The sequence below is a fragment of the Etheostoma cragini genome, chromosome 19, assembly GCF_013103735.1.
Source record: "Etheostoma cragini isolate CJK2018 chromosome 19, CSU_Ecrag_1.0, whole genome shotgun sequence".
NCBI classification, from domain to species: Eukaryota; Metazoa; Chordata; class Actinopteri; order Perciformes; family Percidae; genus Etheostoma; species Etheostoma cragini.
Genome location: NC_048425.1, coordinates 14,414,770 through 14,430,704, shown reverse-complemented (window position 1 = coordinate 14,430,704; position 15,935 = coordinate 14,414,770). Strand labels below are relative to the sequence as shown.

The 15,935-nt window shown below is 40.5% G+C and overlaps 1 protein-coding gene across 1 annotated transcript; it reads right to left on the bottom strand.

Annotated features, from left to right (window-relative positions):
- Window positions 1–212: 212 nt before the first annotated feature.
- sec24d (SEC24 homolog D, COPII coat complex component) lies at window positions 213–15,772 on the bottom strand. Its single transcript, XM_034901314.1, has 22 exons — window positions 15,529–15,772; window positions 14,223–14,425; window positions 13,894–13,996; window positions 13,644–13,780; window positions 13,090–13,440; window positions 12,447–12,568; window positions 11,991–12,102; window positions 11,545–11,672; window positions 9,450–9,588; window positions 9,182–9,297; window positions 8,217–8,341; window positions 5,420–5,611; window positions 5,057–5,150; window positions 3,793–3,909; window positions 3,454–3,624; window positions 2,688–2,784; window positions 2,456–2,601; window positions 2,207–2,345; window positions 1,571–1,689; window positions 1,221–1,400; window positions 910–1,101; window positions 213–371 (listed from the first exon to the last, which is right to left on the bottom strand). The coding sequence occupies exons 2-22, from the start codon at window positions 14,371–14,373 to the stop codon at window positions 213–215; spliced, it is 3,090 nt and encodes a 1,029-aa protein (XP_034757205.1). The 5' UTR covers window positions 14,374–14,425; window positions 15,529–15,772.
- Window positions 15,773–15,935: the final 163 nt, after the last annotated feature.

Sequence of the window (15,935 nt, the reverse complement as noted above, 5' to 3'; positions counted from 1 at the left end):
CTTTGTACTTCAAAATGTACTCAACTTGCCACAGATACATTGTTGACATGTGACCAAGGGTTGTTCAGATTGTACGTGTAACATGTTACATATTAAATTGTCTTTGTTGAAGCAGTTGTGGGGAAAGTATTTACTTACTAAATCCAGGGAAGCAGAGTAATTAAAAGCTGCACTGGCCACACGCTTCAAATTCTTTTTCATTTTTTTTTTTTTTATAGAAAATGCATGCGTTTTTTCAAATAAAGGTTTGGGGAAGCGTGTTGCTGCTCTGGGTATCTTACCTTCATAGAGTTTGACCTTTTTTCAATCAGGCCACTGATGATGGATCGGACCTTGATTGACAACGGGTTGTCCAGTTCTGGCAGCGCACACTGAAAAAAACAATTAGAAGGTTGGTTCAGTCTGAAATAAGGTTTAATAAGTCAACTATTGATTTGGGAATGGGGAGCCAACCGCAAATTATTTTTTTAATTGTTGTTTTTTTAAGATTATTTTTTGGACTTTTCTGCTTTTGATGAGACAGTTAGGTGAGGAAGACACCTCTGCATCGAGGTATAACCCTCGAAGTACAAGTGCGCCGGCTCTACCGCTGAGCAATACCTTTAATGTTTGATCTGCTTCCTTCTCCTTAGTACCAGCACCACATGTTGGAGCTCAGGCTTAAAAAGAAATTTCCATCTTTGACCTTTGAATGTTTTTAATTACAGCATTGTTGACTCAGTTTAACTCATTTTAAAGGTTAAACTTGTTGAGTTGATCTACGAGTTGGACGTCTCAAGTGATTGATTTTGGATCAAATCTAGACACCAAAGAGGTGAGAAAATGTCTCATCTAATATCTCTAAAAACCGAATGTTTTATTTGCTTTATTAATATGTTGAGGTGGAGGTGATATTAAATGAATTCTGACCATGTTTGCTTGCAGGTGGGCGAGGGAGGGCAGGTTAAAGATGTTCTGGATGAGGTCTGGAGGGCTCGCCTGGCCCAGCCACAGGAACATGGAGTGGCCGTTCTCCAGCAGGAACATGCCAGAGTCTGTGAGACGCTCCTCAGAGCAGCGCACCGGAACAGGCACAGCCTCGCTGTTCACGTCCATGTTGTGCTGAGAAAAATAACAGACTTGTAAGATTACAACATTGTCGGGGATTAGATGAATACACGCATTCCCTTCTGTACGCAAAATGTACAAAACATTAGTCAAGATTGGAGTTTGTCCCGTACCAGAGGGGTGAGACGTGGGTAGAGCAGCAGCTGTGTTTCCTCCACCCCCATGCCCATGATGGCCAGCCTTTGATGGGCTCTGTCATCTGTCGACAGCTCGGTGCTGCCGACCAAGGGAGCGGTTTTCATTAGGCTGTTCATGTATACCGGGAACACCTTCATGGCATCTGGCAGGATCAGCTACAGTACACATGGACACAGGCATTAAATCATTTCTGAGAGATGGATGTATGATCAAATCTTCACAGTCACACAATATATTGTATTACATATGCTATGTACATCTAGGAGTTCTTTGTATCTTAAAATCAATGCAACCCATGTGATTCCAGGCGCTGTCCTACACTGACCTGGCTGGCGGCAGAGGGGCTGGCGCAGTTCTTCCTGTAGCAGGCCAGCATGTGGGCCGTCTGGTTGACCAGGATCTCCCTCACATTCTTTAGAGGCTGGTTCAATATGGCACGGCAAGCTGAGTGGGCATGAGAAAAGGTTGGTCAAAAACAGGAGAGGGGAGGAATAGACAGGCCTAACTGGAGAGGATTGACACACAAAGGATGACTGATGACAAAAATCAGGCATGGGGACGAGAGAGCGCCCAAGGGAGCTGAAGAGTAGCCGGACCAATGAAGAAGGCAACGGAAGGTCAGTAATACAGCTGTACTTAAGGCTCACTATGTGAAGATTACAGAAAGGCTCAGTGTCATCTGTGCTTTATGTGAAACATGTGGTCCTCAATCCTTCTTCTTTTACTCATAACTCTGAGTATTAGTAGATTCTCCAGTGACGCGAAGGGTAAATTCAACAAAGGTCAGGGTGATACTGCAGTACATCAGCAGGGTACGTGATGGAATGACTCCCTAGTGCAATAATGGACTGCTCTTAGATCATGGGAGGAAAACTACATTTTTGATTTTGCATTTGGCTATAAGTGCAAACTTTAAAATGAAGATGTAAGTGTGGCTGAGATCTTGGACAGTTTGAACTACCTGATTTGGAGAAAAAGTTGACGAGTGAGTCAGTCTCACAGCTCTTGTACAGCTCCGACAGCTGCAAGCTGCAGTTCAGACTGAGGTTGTGGATGCGGAGACGTCTCTGCCCGTTGATGGTGGTGTACAGCAAGGCACACTGGGAAACAGAATCCAAACATAAGTTAGGGCCACCATCAGGGGTTTAACTCCAGACAAAACAGCATACATGGAGTTTTTTACCTTACACAAGGCAAAAAAAGCCCCTACCTGCATGAGTGCCCCGGTCTCCTCACTGAGCGTGTCGTCGTGCTTGAACTCTACGGTTATAGCCTTGTCACAGTCCACGGCTGCCATCTCTACATCTGTGGTGTTGTTCATATGGATGGCACCAAAGAACTCGGTGGCTCTGAAACCTGAGGACAGACACACACAGAAGTGTATATTACTGGGTAACTCTTGTGATACATCGGTACATACCAAATGCAAAAGATTTCCTCACCTGTACTGGTACGAACACGCATGATAGCATCAAATCCGATGTTCTTCTGCACGTCTTTTCTCAGGTCTCTCAGAAAATGCTCCCCATCAGTCTCCACCTGACGACATCCCAGTACATTGGGTCAGCAGCAAATATTGTATGTGTATAAGCTTTAACCAGAAGATGGCAGTATTGTCTCAATGTGGTCCCACGTTGATGACAGTCTCATGTGCCAAGTCATTTTGTCTGATACCAGGGTTTAATGAAATGTCCGTTTGGGCCAAAGTTAACAATAAATAGAATGTTTGTACCACACTAAATTAGATTATTTTTTAATAAGTAAAAAATGCTTTACTGCAGTGTGTCATATAACTACATTGTGCTGTTATGTTATATTAAACTTGTTTATTATAGATTTAGTCCATGTGTGTTAAACTGCATTGTACTGGGTGGGTGTGTGGGTGTGTGGGTGTGTGTGTGTGTGTGTGTGTGTGTGTGTGTGTGTACAGTTTGGAGTAATTTCCTACCCTGGTTGCATCATTCCTATGGGATAGGTCTGTAATAGACTGTGAGTACTGTGCCAAAGTCTTTATCTGGATATAACCAGCCTTTAGAAGGATTTAAATGTCTTTGCTTCCTATGCCTTCCTAGTGTAATAGTAAGAAATAAAAACACTATTGATATCCTTTAGGTGTGATGCTTGCAGCATCTTTGTGTGTGTTTTCAGTTGCCTGAACATATGAGTTACAGTTGGTTCAGGCAACTGAAAACAACTCGACCAATGTACCTGGAAGTTGTTGTACTTGTAGACGGAGCCTCCGGTGTGCGAGGGCACATCAGCCATGGTTGCTATGTCCATGTACTGGTTGGGAAAGAGGAAGAGATCCACACAGCAGCCCTGTGCCACGCAGTCCTTAGACAGCTGCTCATACACTCCTTTCTGAGGCTGGAACAGAGTCTAAGGAAAACACAGAGAAATGAATTAGTTTCTAATTTCAAATTAAGCTCAAAGGTTGCATCCAACTGATTCCAAGCACTGGGCTTTTACTTAATTTACAACTGCCTGCAGTCTGTATTTGGAGGTCAGAATATGCTCTACGATATACGTTCACAACAAAGTACTCACTTTCTCCTTTTCAGTGTTGACCAGCTTTTTGTCATCCCTGTTCTTCAGTTTGCCAGGAGCCTCAGCAGTGGGCATGGAAGAGTGGAAGATGAAGAGCTTTCCACTGCATTCTGCTGCCTGGAGGTGAGAGCATAATGAGAGAGAGAGAGAAATATATCAAAAAGAAAATCGCACAACGGTGTGAAGCATGACCCTCGCTGACGTATCGTTTATGGCTTAACATTGAAACCATGAGGTACAAAATTCCACGTCTGCAGAGGATCACATTCTTCTAATAATAATAAACTTTATGTACAAAATTCTCCCCTGGGTAGCAAAAACAACTGATAATGACAAGATTAAGAAGTAGGCAAAACCCACATATGAACATGACCAAATACATGAGTCACAGGATCTTTGTTGTTGTGTAATGCCACAACTGCTTCCAATTAAAATGTGTGTGTGAACCTTTCCTTTACGGTTTGCCAAAACACTGACCTCATAGTACAGGGAAGGTTTGTGGGACTCTGAAGTAAACTCAGACATATCAGGAAGAGGAAAAACATAACTTAGTTGATAGGTTGAGTTCAGAGGTCAGCTCCTGAAACTCAAAACGTCTTGTGGGATTTTTCATTTGGTTTTCATTTAAATTGATTAACCTTTTTATAAAAAAAACACAGTTATGTGTTTTGGTTGCACTACATGTTACTGGAATCATCAGTATAGTGAATAAAAATAATTATAAAAATAAAAGAAGCCGGTGTGTTGGACTGATGAACACTGGTGCTAAGCAAATGTGACTTGTCAAACAGGACGCTTCCATGTGTGCCACTGGCGTTTGATCTTCATACCTCCTAAAGACAAAGTCTATAGCAGTGTACCACACCACACCGTGGCCATTACTGCCTGTGGCCATCAAACCTTATAACTCCTCCTTCTAAGTCTCTTAGTGAGTTTGAAACTGGACAATATTTTCTGTTTTGTGCAACACTGGCTAAAAATTTGTGCAATACTCTGCTGCTACTATTTATTCATTTTTTTACAATTACAACTCCTTAATTGTGTAAATACTTTATCATAAATATTCCTATGTAAATACTGTATATATACACACTCCTTTTATTTCTTTATTTATATTTCTACTCTGATATGCATTTACTTTTGCAACTGTAACACAGAATTTCCCTCGGGGGATCAATAAAGTATTTCTGATTCTGATTGAGCGAGGTTGCAGGAGACCTCTAGTGTCTCGCTCCATGTTGACAGTTGTCACGCTGTGACTAACCTTGAAGGCCTCCACACCGGCCTGGATGACGGGAGCAAAGACGGTTTCACTCTCGTTGGAGTCTGCAAACATATCAGGGATTTGGTCCAGGAGGCTGGAGAGGACAGGGACAGGATCACGTCACATTGTTCTCATGGCCTTGTCAAATGCCATCACATGTCAAGGTCTAGTTGAAATGTATCCAAGCAAAACACTCAATAATTCCTTATTTTGTTTTTCTTATACACTGTTTTTTTCTTTAAAAAACTGAAGCCAAGTTAACCCTTATTTTGGATATATTATCTAGTATTATCTAGACGTATTATCTAATCTAATCCAAGATACACAGCTATTCCACAAATGACTGAAAATGTTGTGTCTTACTTGTAGATAACAGCCCTCGAGTCCTGATAGTTGACGAGGAAGCCATCAAGCAGCGGGACAAACATCTCCGCTGTGTCTGAAACCACCATCATCTGAGGCTGGGCCAAAGCGCTCTTCACGTTGTAGAAGTGGAGGACCTTGTTGTAGGTGACAAAGCCCACCTTAATGGCAGAGCTCTCCATACCTTCCTCACTGGTGAGAGAAAGAGAGAGAGAGAACAAGCCTCAGTGAATTCCAGGATGCTTCAAGTAAGTCAGTTGTAATGTTATTTTAACATACATATACATGTGTTTACAAGAAGCTGCTGTCATCATGCAGTTACTGCAGAGATCCTGCTTTCGGTTCCTGTTGTATATTTCTACTGCCATAAGGTCCCTGTTCTACATAAAGATGGAGCGATACCATTTTTTTGCTTCCCGATACAGATTCTGATACCTGAAGTTACGTTAAGTTATAATTACTACGTATTATTATTAAGTATTATAATTACAAGTACTGATCCGATACCAGTGTTTCATATATTTGATTATGTTTTAACAGCTGTATACTCCTATCTCTGTATGGATGTGATATGATTTCTATCTTTGTTGTCCGTTCGGCTCAGGTTAAACTCTCTGTGAAACATGAAGAAACACAAACAATGAACGCCACGGGACTTTATCTTATTATCCAGTTTGGCAGTCAGTTATAACAGAAAAACAACATAAATAAACTACTTTAACGTAGATTTTCTTTAGGGCTTTATTACGTGGTATTGGATCGGTGCATAAACTCCGGTACTTCCCGATACCAATACTGTGTTTTAAGCAGTATTGGTGGAAATACCAATACTGGTATTGGTATGGGAACATCTCCAGTTCTATAAACTACTGAAGCAAACATGCTGTTACATAAATAACATAATGCACTTAGCACTTTGGTAACGCAAAGGAAACAAAAACCCGGTTTGTCTTTGGGATGGCCAAATCTCTCAAGCACTATTTCACCACGTAAAATGGCCGTTTCCCAACCTGACGAGTATAAACATGCATCCAGGAGTGGACTAACATCCAGTATGGACATGTTTATTAATGTTTAATGTCTCAAGTGGTGATCCAATGAGAGAGGAAGGAAAAAGCTGCTACAGGTTTATAAAATCTGAGTAAATGTTGTTTGGTGAAGAAAACGACCAAACCCATTTACTTGTGAGTCATGCCTGCTATTTCATTTTTTTCTCTCTCTCTTGTTCTCAGTATCGCAGTGAAATTGCTCCTAGATTCACACTGTCACACTGTAACAATTTGTCATCCGTGTCTGTATTTTCATTGTAGTTTCCGAGGAGGATTTCTGGAAAGAAATTGATACACTGGTGCACTGCTTAAAGGTTAATACAAATTTCTTTGAACCGCTATAAATAAACCAAAGTAAATATTACTATTTATTATTCATTAAATTGAATTGTATAATTGCCAAATTTCCGGGTTTTGCATCTGACTGTGCAGTGACAAGAAGACTTTCTGTGTTAAGATAATCAGTTAGAATTAATTAATTGTGAAAGTGTAACAATTGAGTACCGTCTGTTTTCCCCCTTTAATTAGTACCGCACTTTAATTAGTACTTCCCTGGAAACATTGCGGGAAATTATTAAGAAGTTACTGACCTATAAAAACAGTGTTACAATGTCTTTTGACTGTAAGATAAGTGCCACTAAAAGGAATAAAGACATGAAAACCTCTGAGACTAACCAGAACACTCTGAATTGGGGTGTGGTGGCTGTCTTGCACCAAAACCATCCATCAAAACCTTTCGCCATCAAAGTCATTTAAAAGCATTATTTGCTGTCATCACCATCTGCAGTTTGTACGTCTCTCTTCTTAAATGATGGGGACACACTGAGGAACATGTAATACTTAGAAATATGGCTTAAACAAATACAAAACCCTTTAAAGTATATATGCCACTGGTCAACTTGGAGTCCACAGCTGTTCTTTGAGCAGTAGTCACAGGCGCTGTGTTGACCAGTTTATTCTGGTCTTTCTTATACCAGACAGTGATTAAGAAAATAACAGTGATGATTAAAAAAGTCCATGTCTACATCTGTTTTTACTTATACTGGGCTATAGCTTGGCAAATACTGCACAATTTCATGAACTATATAAAAATGCAGGGGTTGTAATGCTTTGATTTAGGGCCTGTAGAAACAAAAGTAAAGCTTCATACACAGCGGAAGAGTCTTATCTGGAGTACACTTAAGTGGTTTAAGGGTGATGTCATGGCAGCAGACAAATGTTCATATATTGCTGCTGGCACTATTGAAGTGGAGCGAAGAAAACGTTTATTTTAGGAGTAACCAGGTGAAGTACATCATCCTCTCCTCTACGATAAATCAAAAGATTCCGGTGTTACCAAACGCTGGTTCTGTCCTTGCTACAGAACCAGCATCTTCTGTATGACAAAGCTTTTTGTTCTGGCTTCCATTCAGAGATGGGAGCCAGCGCTACAATGTTTTCCATTATTGGCGGCTCTCCCTAACCGATACCCACCATCTGCAACACTTTAGCCAAGAATTTTCAGCTGATGAGAACAAATAGCTGGCTTGGTGTTTAAAACTTGAGGGAAGTCCTTTTTCGGCAAGGCATATGTTGGATGTGAACCGTATTAGTGGACAGTAGTCTCTTGCACTGGGCTCTACAAGTCGGATCTGAAGATGCATAGCACCTAATGTAGCAGAAAATACATATTTCATTTCCCACCTGTACTGTGTGTGTGTGTGTGTGTGTGTGTGTGTGTGTGTGTGTGTGTGTGTGTGTGTGTGTACCTTGGCAGATTCTCCAGAAGAGTCTTCAGCTCATCACATATCAGTTTGACCAGTCCACTTTTAATGTTGTTATAGGACACGTCAATCATAAAGATGTAGGCGGGAGGATTCGGAGGCTTGTTGTTCTGTGTGAGAAGAAGGCAGCAGGTGTAATAAATCAGTTGCTATTTTAAAATCTTTCCAAGCTAACATGGCTTCAAAGGCATGCAGCATAAAATACCTAATTTCAAAAGGAAATGAGAAAAATATTCCTTGTGTAAAACTTAAGCTCTTGAATAAACAAAGTATTCCCCTTTTCATTCCTGCATCGCTTAATTTAAATTAGAGACATTTTAATCTTACAATCTCAACAGAGGGCCAAAACCTGGGGCCTACCCCCCTTAACCTTACTAGTTCTCAAATTCCAGAGATTTGGTTTCCGTTAGTGCTTGCATCTAACTTGGAGTAGCTGTAAAGGAGACCATGACAGCTATGCATTCCTAAATGGAGGGTTATGGAGTGTGTGTGTGAAGGGGATTGTCGGAAAGACATTGTTATGTTTCCACAGTTACAACTCATGACAAGACAATCACCTTTTGTTTAATAGCAGCTACAGAGGCTGTTTATTAGTCTTAATAAACAGAGCAAAAGTGGGCCAGTGGAGTGGTTCAGCTTTGCCAGCCTTCTCTGTTGTTCTCAGCAGCCACAGCTTCCATGGGGATATGCACTCAAATGGCACTGCTGTAGTTCTAGTGTCTGCAAAACCACTGAGCTAAACACTGCCTGTCCTGCTAGAGGTTTTGATAATCAACTTATGATGAATCATGTAAAGCGTCCTTCAGAAAAAGCAAGTCTTTCATCTGTGCATTGAATCTGCTTGCAAACAATCCCTACAATTAAGTGCTTGTCTCTATTGATCAACTTAATCCACTCTGCATGATGTGTATTGAATAATAGTCGACAGATCTATAGTAGTTGTCCTGTACCTTGCAGTAATCCATGGTGGCCACAAACTCGTAGGATCCCAGGGACAGCTCAGGCCTCTCGTAGAAGTCCATCCTCCGGCCCATGTGGTCAAGATGTTGGAAATAGAAGACTGGCACTAGGGTAAGACAGATACATCCAATTGATTATCGAACTGTGCACAATGTATTAATGGTTTAAGGTTTACCTCTCCGTTTAATTAAATGAAAGAACTTTTCGTTTTTATTTCAAAAGTTAACTCAATGTATGTTTTTTGGCATTGTACTGTACCTTCATTGACACAGTTGCAGAAACCGCACTGGTAGCGACGCCCCCCATCGATAAACTGCATGTAGGGACACATGTAGGCCTTGCATCGATTGCAGCGGATTGGGCCTGTCTCACCATGGTTCACAACATATAGAGGAGTCTACACAAAAAGACATTACAGTCAGGATTTTAACAGCTGTTCCCAAATTAAATTAGGCACTTTTTTTTGGTTTGGAATCTCTTCCGGATAACTGAAATGACAAGGATTATGTTTTATTTCTTTTTATTGTAAAATAGTTTCCTTTGACGTTTTCTCTGTTTAAGCAATGCAATATGTACTGTACTTGGACCTTACTCTTGTGCATACTGGACTGTATGTACACCGGTGCAAATTCTGCTCAGTCTGAAGTATCAGTAATTCCATGGCACCCAAACAACACACATTGCACTTTTCATGTAAGAAGAGTTGTCTTACGTAGAATATAAATGCTGAGCATGTAGCTGTTTAACATATACACCGGAGCACCACTACTGAGTACCGTATGCAGGCCTGCAGATCTCAGAGACTGTAGTCTTACACTGTTTATTTAAGACTCCATGCAGGCTAAATTGAAAACTTCAAACGAACTCAACTAAAATAAAACAGAAGCAAGTAGGGTTATTATTAGACTGGAGACTTCACGTTGCAGAGTGAAAGGGTTTACATTATCTCAGTGCAGAGAACAAAACAATGCTTACAGCAACTAAGATACAAACTTAGAGCCATGGATATAAAACACACATGTTTTATATCTGTGCTCAGAGCATTGAGTAAATTTTACTATGTTGGTCAAATTGTAGTGTGAACATGCTCCATTTGCACTATGGAATCAAATCTGAAAGTGCAAAATACTACAGCTTGATTCCTACTTTTTTTACCATTGGTCTCTTATGGACATTAGCTAATTAGCTGAAAGCCAGATGAGAGAAAGCGAACATTGCCTAAAAAGGCCAATGGGACAAGGCGAGTGGTGGGGTGAAATATCTACTGAGGGATTCTTGGACCACACATGATCCAAAAGGAGGTCACTAACAGGACAACTTAACTTTTATAATACACAGAGATACCTACAAGTAGAAGTACATTTGTTGGTTAAATATTCTACTGTCCCAATGTACCCATCTCTGTCCTACAAGTAAATGCCACAGTAGGAAATCATAAACAAAACCATCTATCTAAATTAAAGGGACTGTACTCGATATTCAGAATAAAGAGGTCTGCCTCCACATGGCTCTCACAGACCGGTCATCAACTGCTTAAATACCGAAGCTTTGTCCCGGCCAACGGTGTCTGATACCAACACACAAGGCACTCACATGCACTAACATGCACAGCGAGACCGGCTACCAAAACAAAGAAAACTAAATCTCTGATTACTGAATCTCTGATTACAACATACACAGAGGGAGTGAGAATGTATTCTCTGCTCAGGACAGCATTACTCTACAATATCTTTACATAGAAAAACATTTGTTTACTGCTATATTAATGTTCTGAATATAGAGTGCAGCCTTTAAGGCCCAAACTACCTGTAACAGCTAGATTTAGAATAGATATTTTTATTTTTTTATGTGAGACTCAAATGGAAGAATATAACATTATCCTCCATGAGAAATGCAATAATGTTGTCCTTTTACTGCAGATATTCACATACATGTGTACTTGTAGGTTTAATTAGTCATGAGACTCTTGAGATGACAGTGGACAACATTCAACACAGTGGAGAATAGAAATGCTTTTTTTTTTGTATTGTCAAATTATTTTTGTTCCTTTCAAAAATCTGTATGGAAATGCAAAAAGTACAGACTGATTGAACATACATGTATGGTGCATCAATGTATAAACATACAGCGTGGGAAAACAATCATCATAACTTTTGGACACAGTGCTAAATTCCAGAGTACTCAAGGGATGGGATCTGAATTTATCATTCCCTGCGAGAGTTGGAATCTATTCAGTCTTTCTCTCTTTTTTGGTTTATTTTAGCAGGTTATGATGTATTGTTCATATTATTTAAAAAAAAAAATGTTGGTTTGGGGCTACTGGCTTTAAATTATAAGTAAAACCAAGACTTACCTCATTCTTTTGCAAATTGGCAAAGGGCTTAATGATGGAAGCCAGGGGCACTTGGCACTGTTTGGCCAGATCGGCAGTGCAGGGTAGGGAGTAGGTGGTGCACCGTATGAACCTGGGACTGGCGTTGCCTGGCATTAGCAAAAAGAAGAGTCGATGATGTCGATATTATGACAGACAATATTTCTGTTACCACTCTTTGGACAGTACATCTCCTTATTTAATTTAAGATTACCAGAAATAGTCAATAATTTAAATACTCAAAGAAGTGTTTACATTTTGAGCAAAAGCCTATCAATCATAAAAGTGCGTACCACAAATAACACAGACAAGATTACTGAACATGCTCAGCATGAAGAAGTACACAAGTACACATAGAACTGTAAAAAAAACGTTTTGATCTTCTTTCCAAAATGGATAGAGGTATACATGTTACTATGATGAGTTACCTTGGTCCTGTACTGTGAAGTCGGTGGTAACCAGAGGTGGAACCTGTCCTCTGACGTCTGTGCGATAGACCATTCCCCCTTGCTTTCCTTGGTCATCCTCAATGACTTGAGTCTAAAGCAGACAAGTTAGGCATTACAGTACAATCTCATTTCGTCTAGATGTTGTCATGTAGACAACATGTAGACAACATGTTACAACAGATACTTCAGATTAACAACATGGCAAACAAATAATGCAATGTTCATCAAGTTTATGTTTGCTTTTCTTTAAGTATATGCCCAAATGTGAAATGTGAATACTCTGATTTTAACAAAAGAAAATAGGCAAATCACTTTTCCAGACACCTTTTGAAGAATTAATAAGCTGCTGTTTCAAGACAGAAAATTTGGAATGACATAGGTGCCGTGTTGGTATGTGAACGTATGAAGTCTCAGGAGGATTAGTCGTCTACTCACTATGCTGGGGATAGAGTCAGGGTCTAGTTTCTTCTGAGGTGGTCCCGCCATTCCGCCTGGTGCTCCAGGGAAGGCTCCTGGCATGCCTGGCTGTGGCCCAGACATGTTTCCCCCAAACTGACCTGTACATAAAACAAGATGTACTGGCTATTAAATTATATTTATTTGCTACAGTGTATAATTATGGAGCAGCAGAGCTCTGTTTTAAAGACTAAATGTAAGCTGTAGAGTAAGTTCTGATTTGACAGCTCCAATACTAGCAATGAAAAAACACTGTTTTGATGTTGATGAAAAGGATAAAGCTTGATACCTCTTCTGCCGGACTATTCTGTATTACAGAGCTATTTGAACAAACAAAATAGTTGTGACACAAAGCAACATCAGACACACTACATGAAAAGATTAAACATGTTCTGTTGTGAATGTGTTTCTAACACAATACTCTAAATACTAACTGACTCTGTCTGTCAAGCAGGTGATTTCTCTGACCAGTGAATCTGTACGTAATACGTATGTATCAGTATCACTACCAGTTAGTAACTGATACAATGTTATGTCAAATAAACTGTAAAATCCCTTTAAGAATACTTTTTTTGACTGGTGTGATTTCAATTTTTTTTTTTTTTTACAGTGTCACAGTTACCTGTTTGCTGTGGGTATCCTGGTGGACCTGGTGCTCCAGGACCAGGCTGCTGGAAACCTCCGGGGCCTGGAGCAGGTGGCCCAGGGAAGGGTCTACCCATGCCTGTCATAGGTGGGCCTGCCATTGGTTGGCCTGACATCGGTGGGCCTGCCATTGGTTGGCCTGCCAGTTGCATGTTTCCTAGGGGTGACTGTTGTGGAGACATCTGGGGGGACATGTGGGGGGACATGTGTGGTGACTGCGGACCTGGAGGCATCTGTGGCTGGCCCATTGCTGAAGGAGGGGGTGTTTGGAAAGGCTGCTGGATTACAGAGCTTCCTGGAAGAGGAGGGCTCTGCATGGAACCTGAGGCTACACAATTGTGGTAAGAGGTGAAATAAAGCAATACAATCTGGTGAGTACATACTTGCTGTCTTTTTCTAATCGCTGTCTCATCCTCACTACTGAAATACTATAATCAATAAAGCTGCTCAATTTTGTTTGATGTATTTTATGTATGTCACTCGCTCCTGTATGATCTGTAACAAGAATAAATCAGTAAATCGCAGACTAACCGTAGTTGCCGAAGTTCATTGCACTCATCTGATTGGTGAGCTGCTGCGTTGGAGGCGGGGCCGGAGAGGCCATGCTGTTGTATTGGGACTGCAGAGGTTGTCCATAAGAAGCAGAAACAGCTGGTGGAGCAGGATATCTGAGGAATATAAGAACACTTATTATAGTATAATATATACAGCAGGTACCGTGTCACCACATGATGGTCAGTATACTGAAAAGCTTTTTTTAACTTATACTGCAAATTGTTACCTTTGAGGATGTGCACCATTCTGATGGCCATTTGGATTGTACTGACCGGACCCTTGGGGTGGAGGCATACCGGCAGCAGAGGAAACTGGTGATTTCATCATACCTGCAGTGAGTAACAGACACCATGTGTACAGTATATGTGTATGGTCATCACTGTATAAGAGGTAAATTCATTCTAAAGCCAAATCTTTGATACAGTATGCTTGTGCCGCTGATTGATACAATTGATATAATTCATGAATGGATGAGGTGATCATGCTAGGTTGTAAGATTGGACTAAACCATGTTATTTGGAAAAAAATCCAAATACAAGAGAAGAAGTCCTTTACCTGTTGGTGGAGCGGTGAATGCCTGGGGCGGGCCCCCATAGTGCCCATAGAAGGGCTGTGCAGGACCAGTTCCAAATCCACCTTGGTAGCCTCCCATCCCTGGCTGGGCTTGGGAGTATGGGGGTGCAGCAACATAACCCTGTTGACTCATTTTGAAGGTATGTTACTGTCTTCTCATCCCCGGATTAATGAGTCTTGACAACCTGTAGAGTTGAAACAAGGACATTTTATATTTCCATGATGTATACATGGATTTTAGTGTTTCCACCTATTCTTGACAAATACAAGAAATAAATAAAGCTTTTGTAGAAACAAGACAACAACAAACAAGAAACAAAACTTCCTACCAATATCTGGACAGTTTGCTTCCACCCAAATGAATCTAGGCCAATTTCTCTTTCTTTTTCCTTTTTCTTTTTTACAGCATTTTAAAAAGCCACATTAACCATAACTGATATTTGACCTCATGCAATCATCCTCACTCGTGTAACGTATCATGGACTTTTGACATTGCTTATTGAGAGATAAGGAGCCTTGCCTTGCTAATATTATCTTTAAGTGACGTTTCTTGTCCAGTTCTGTACTGTCGGAACTACCTCGCATTTTTTGTACAATTCAAATATAAATATAAATATCCATAAATGCCGGCGGTAAAGGGCCATTTAAAGAACACTTGCAGCCAACTGCACCTTTCCACAATAAAAACTAAAAAAGCCATGGGCCTGTAGACCTTTTCAGGGTGTCAACAAGTTGAACTTTGGCACAGCTGGGTCAACAAAAAAATAACAGCTGCGTACTGACATCGCCACGAAAACCCTTTATTACTATATTATTAATCGATATAACACATTGGAGCCAGACAGAAAGCATAAAGACCGACAAAGTAACCGTGGTCAATTGTTCAGTTCAATAGTTACCGTGTCTGCCACTTCCGAGAATTGCCACGTCAAAGACCGTTACGGCTAAAGATACGAGCATCCCTATATTCCTTCAATTTGCATCCAGTTGAACGGACACACACGTTGTCCACTGTGTAGTACGTTAGTTTTACTGACTATAACATGTAATATCTTATCAAAAGAGCGCATTACCTGACAGCAAAGCACCTTACCTCGTCCAGTGATGATTAGCTACATATTGATAGAAAACATCTTGCTAGCTACGCGGAAATTACTACAAAGTTTTCCTTTGCACTAGAAGCGCATTCCTTTCGAACATTTAAATACCTTGATATAAAGGATTATACGAGATAAAAGTACACATGTGTATGGACTACATGTGTAAATATTGTCGTGATAGTATTTACCTGAATAGTAGGCAGAGTCCTCTTAACTGTATATTGCCCTCAGTGGAAGCAGAGTGCCACGTCAAACTCTACCAACGCGCCGGTCGCTACGTTGGTAACGCGACGAAATCCACAATCTACAAAGAGGAAAAGACTCAATGTTTCCGGTTCTACATTTCAAAATAAAATAAATAGCTAATTAAGAATAAACGTTCTCATGCGATATTAATGACACAAACAAAATTCTCGTTTCTTAAACTTTGTTTTTTACAGGTTAGTAAAACAATGTTGACGTTTTGTAAAACGAAATGATTTTTAAACGTTGTGGGGTTTTTTTATATTGAAAAGTAAACTTCTGGCTTTGGTCGATGTGTTGTCAGGAGTCGGCGTGTACGCATGCGTGAAAGAGAGGGAACCCATACACGTCA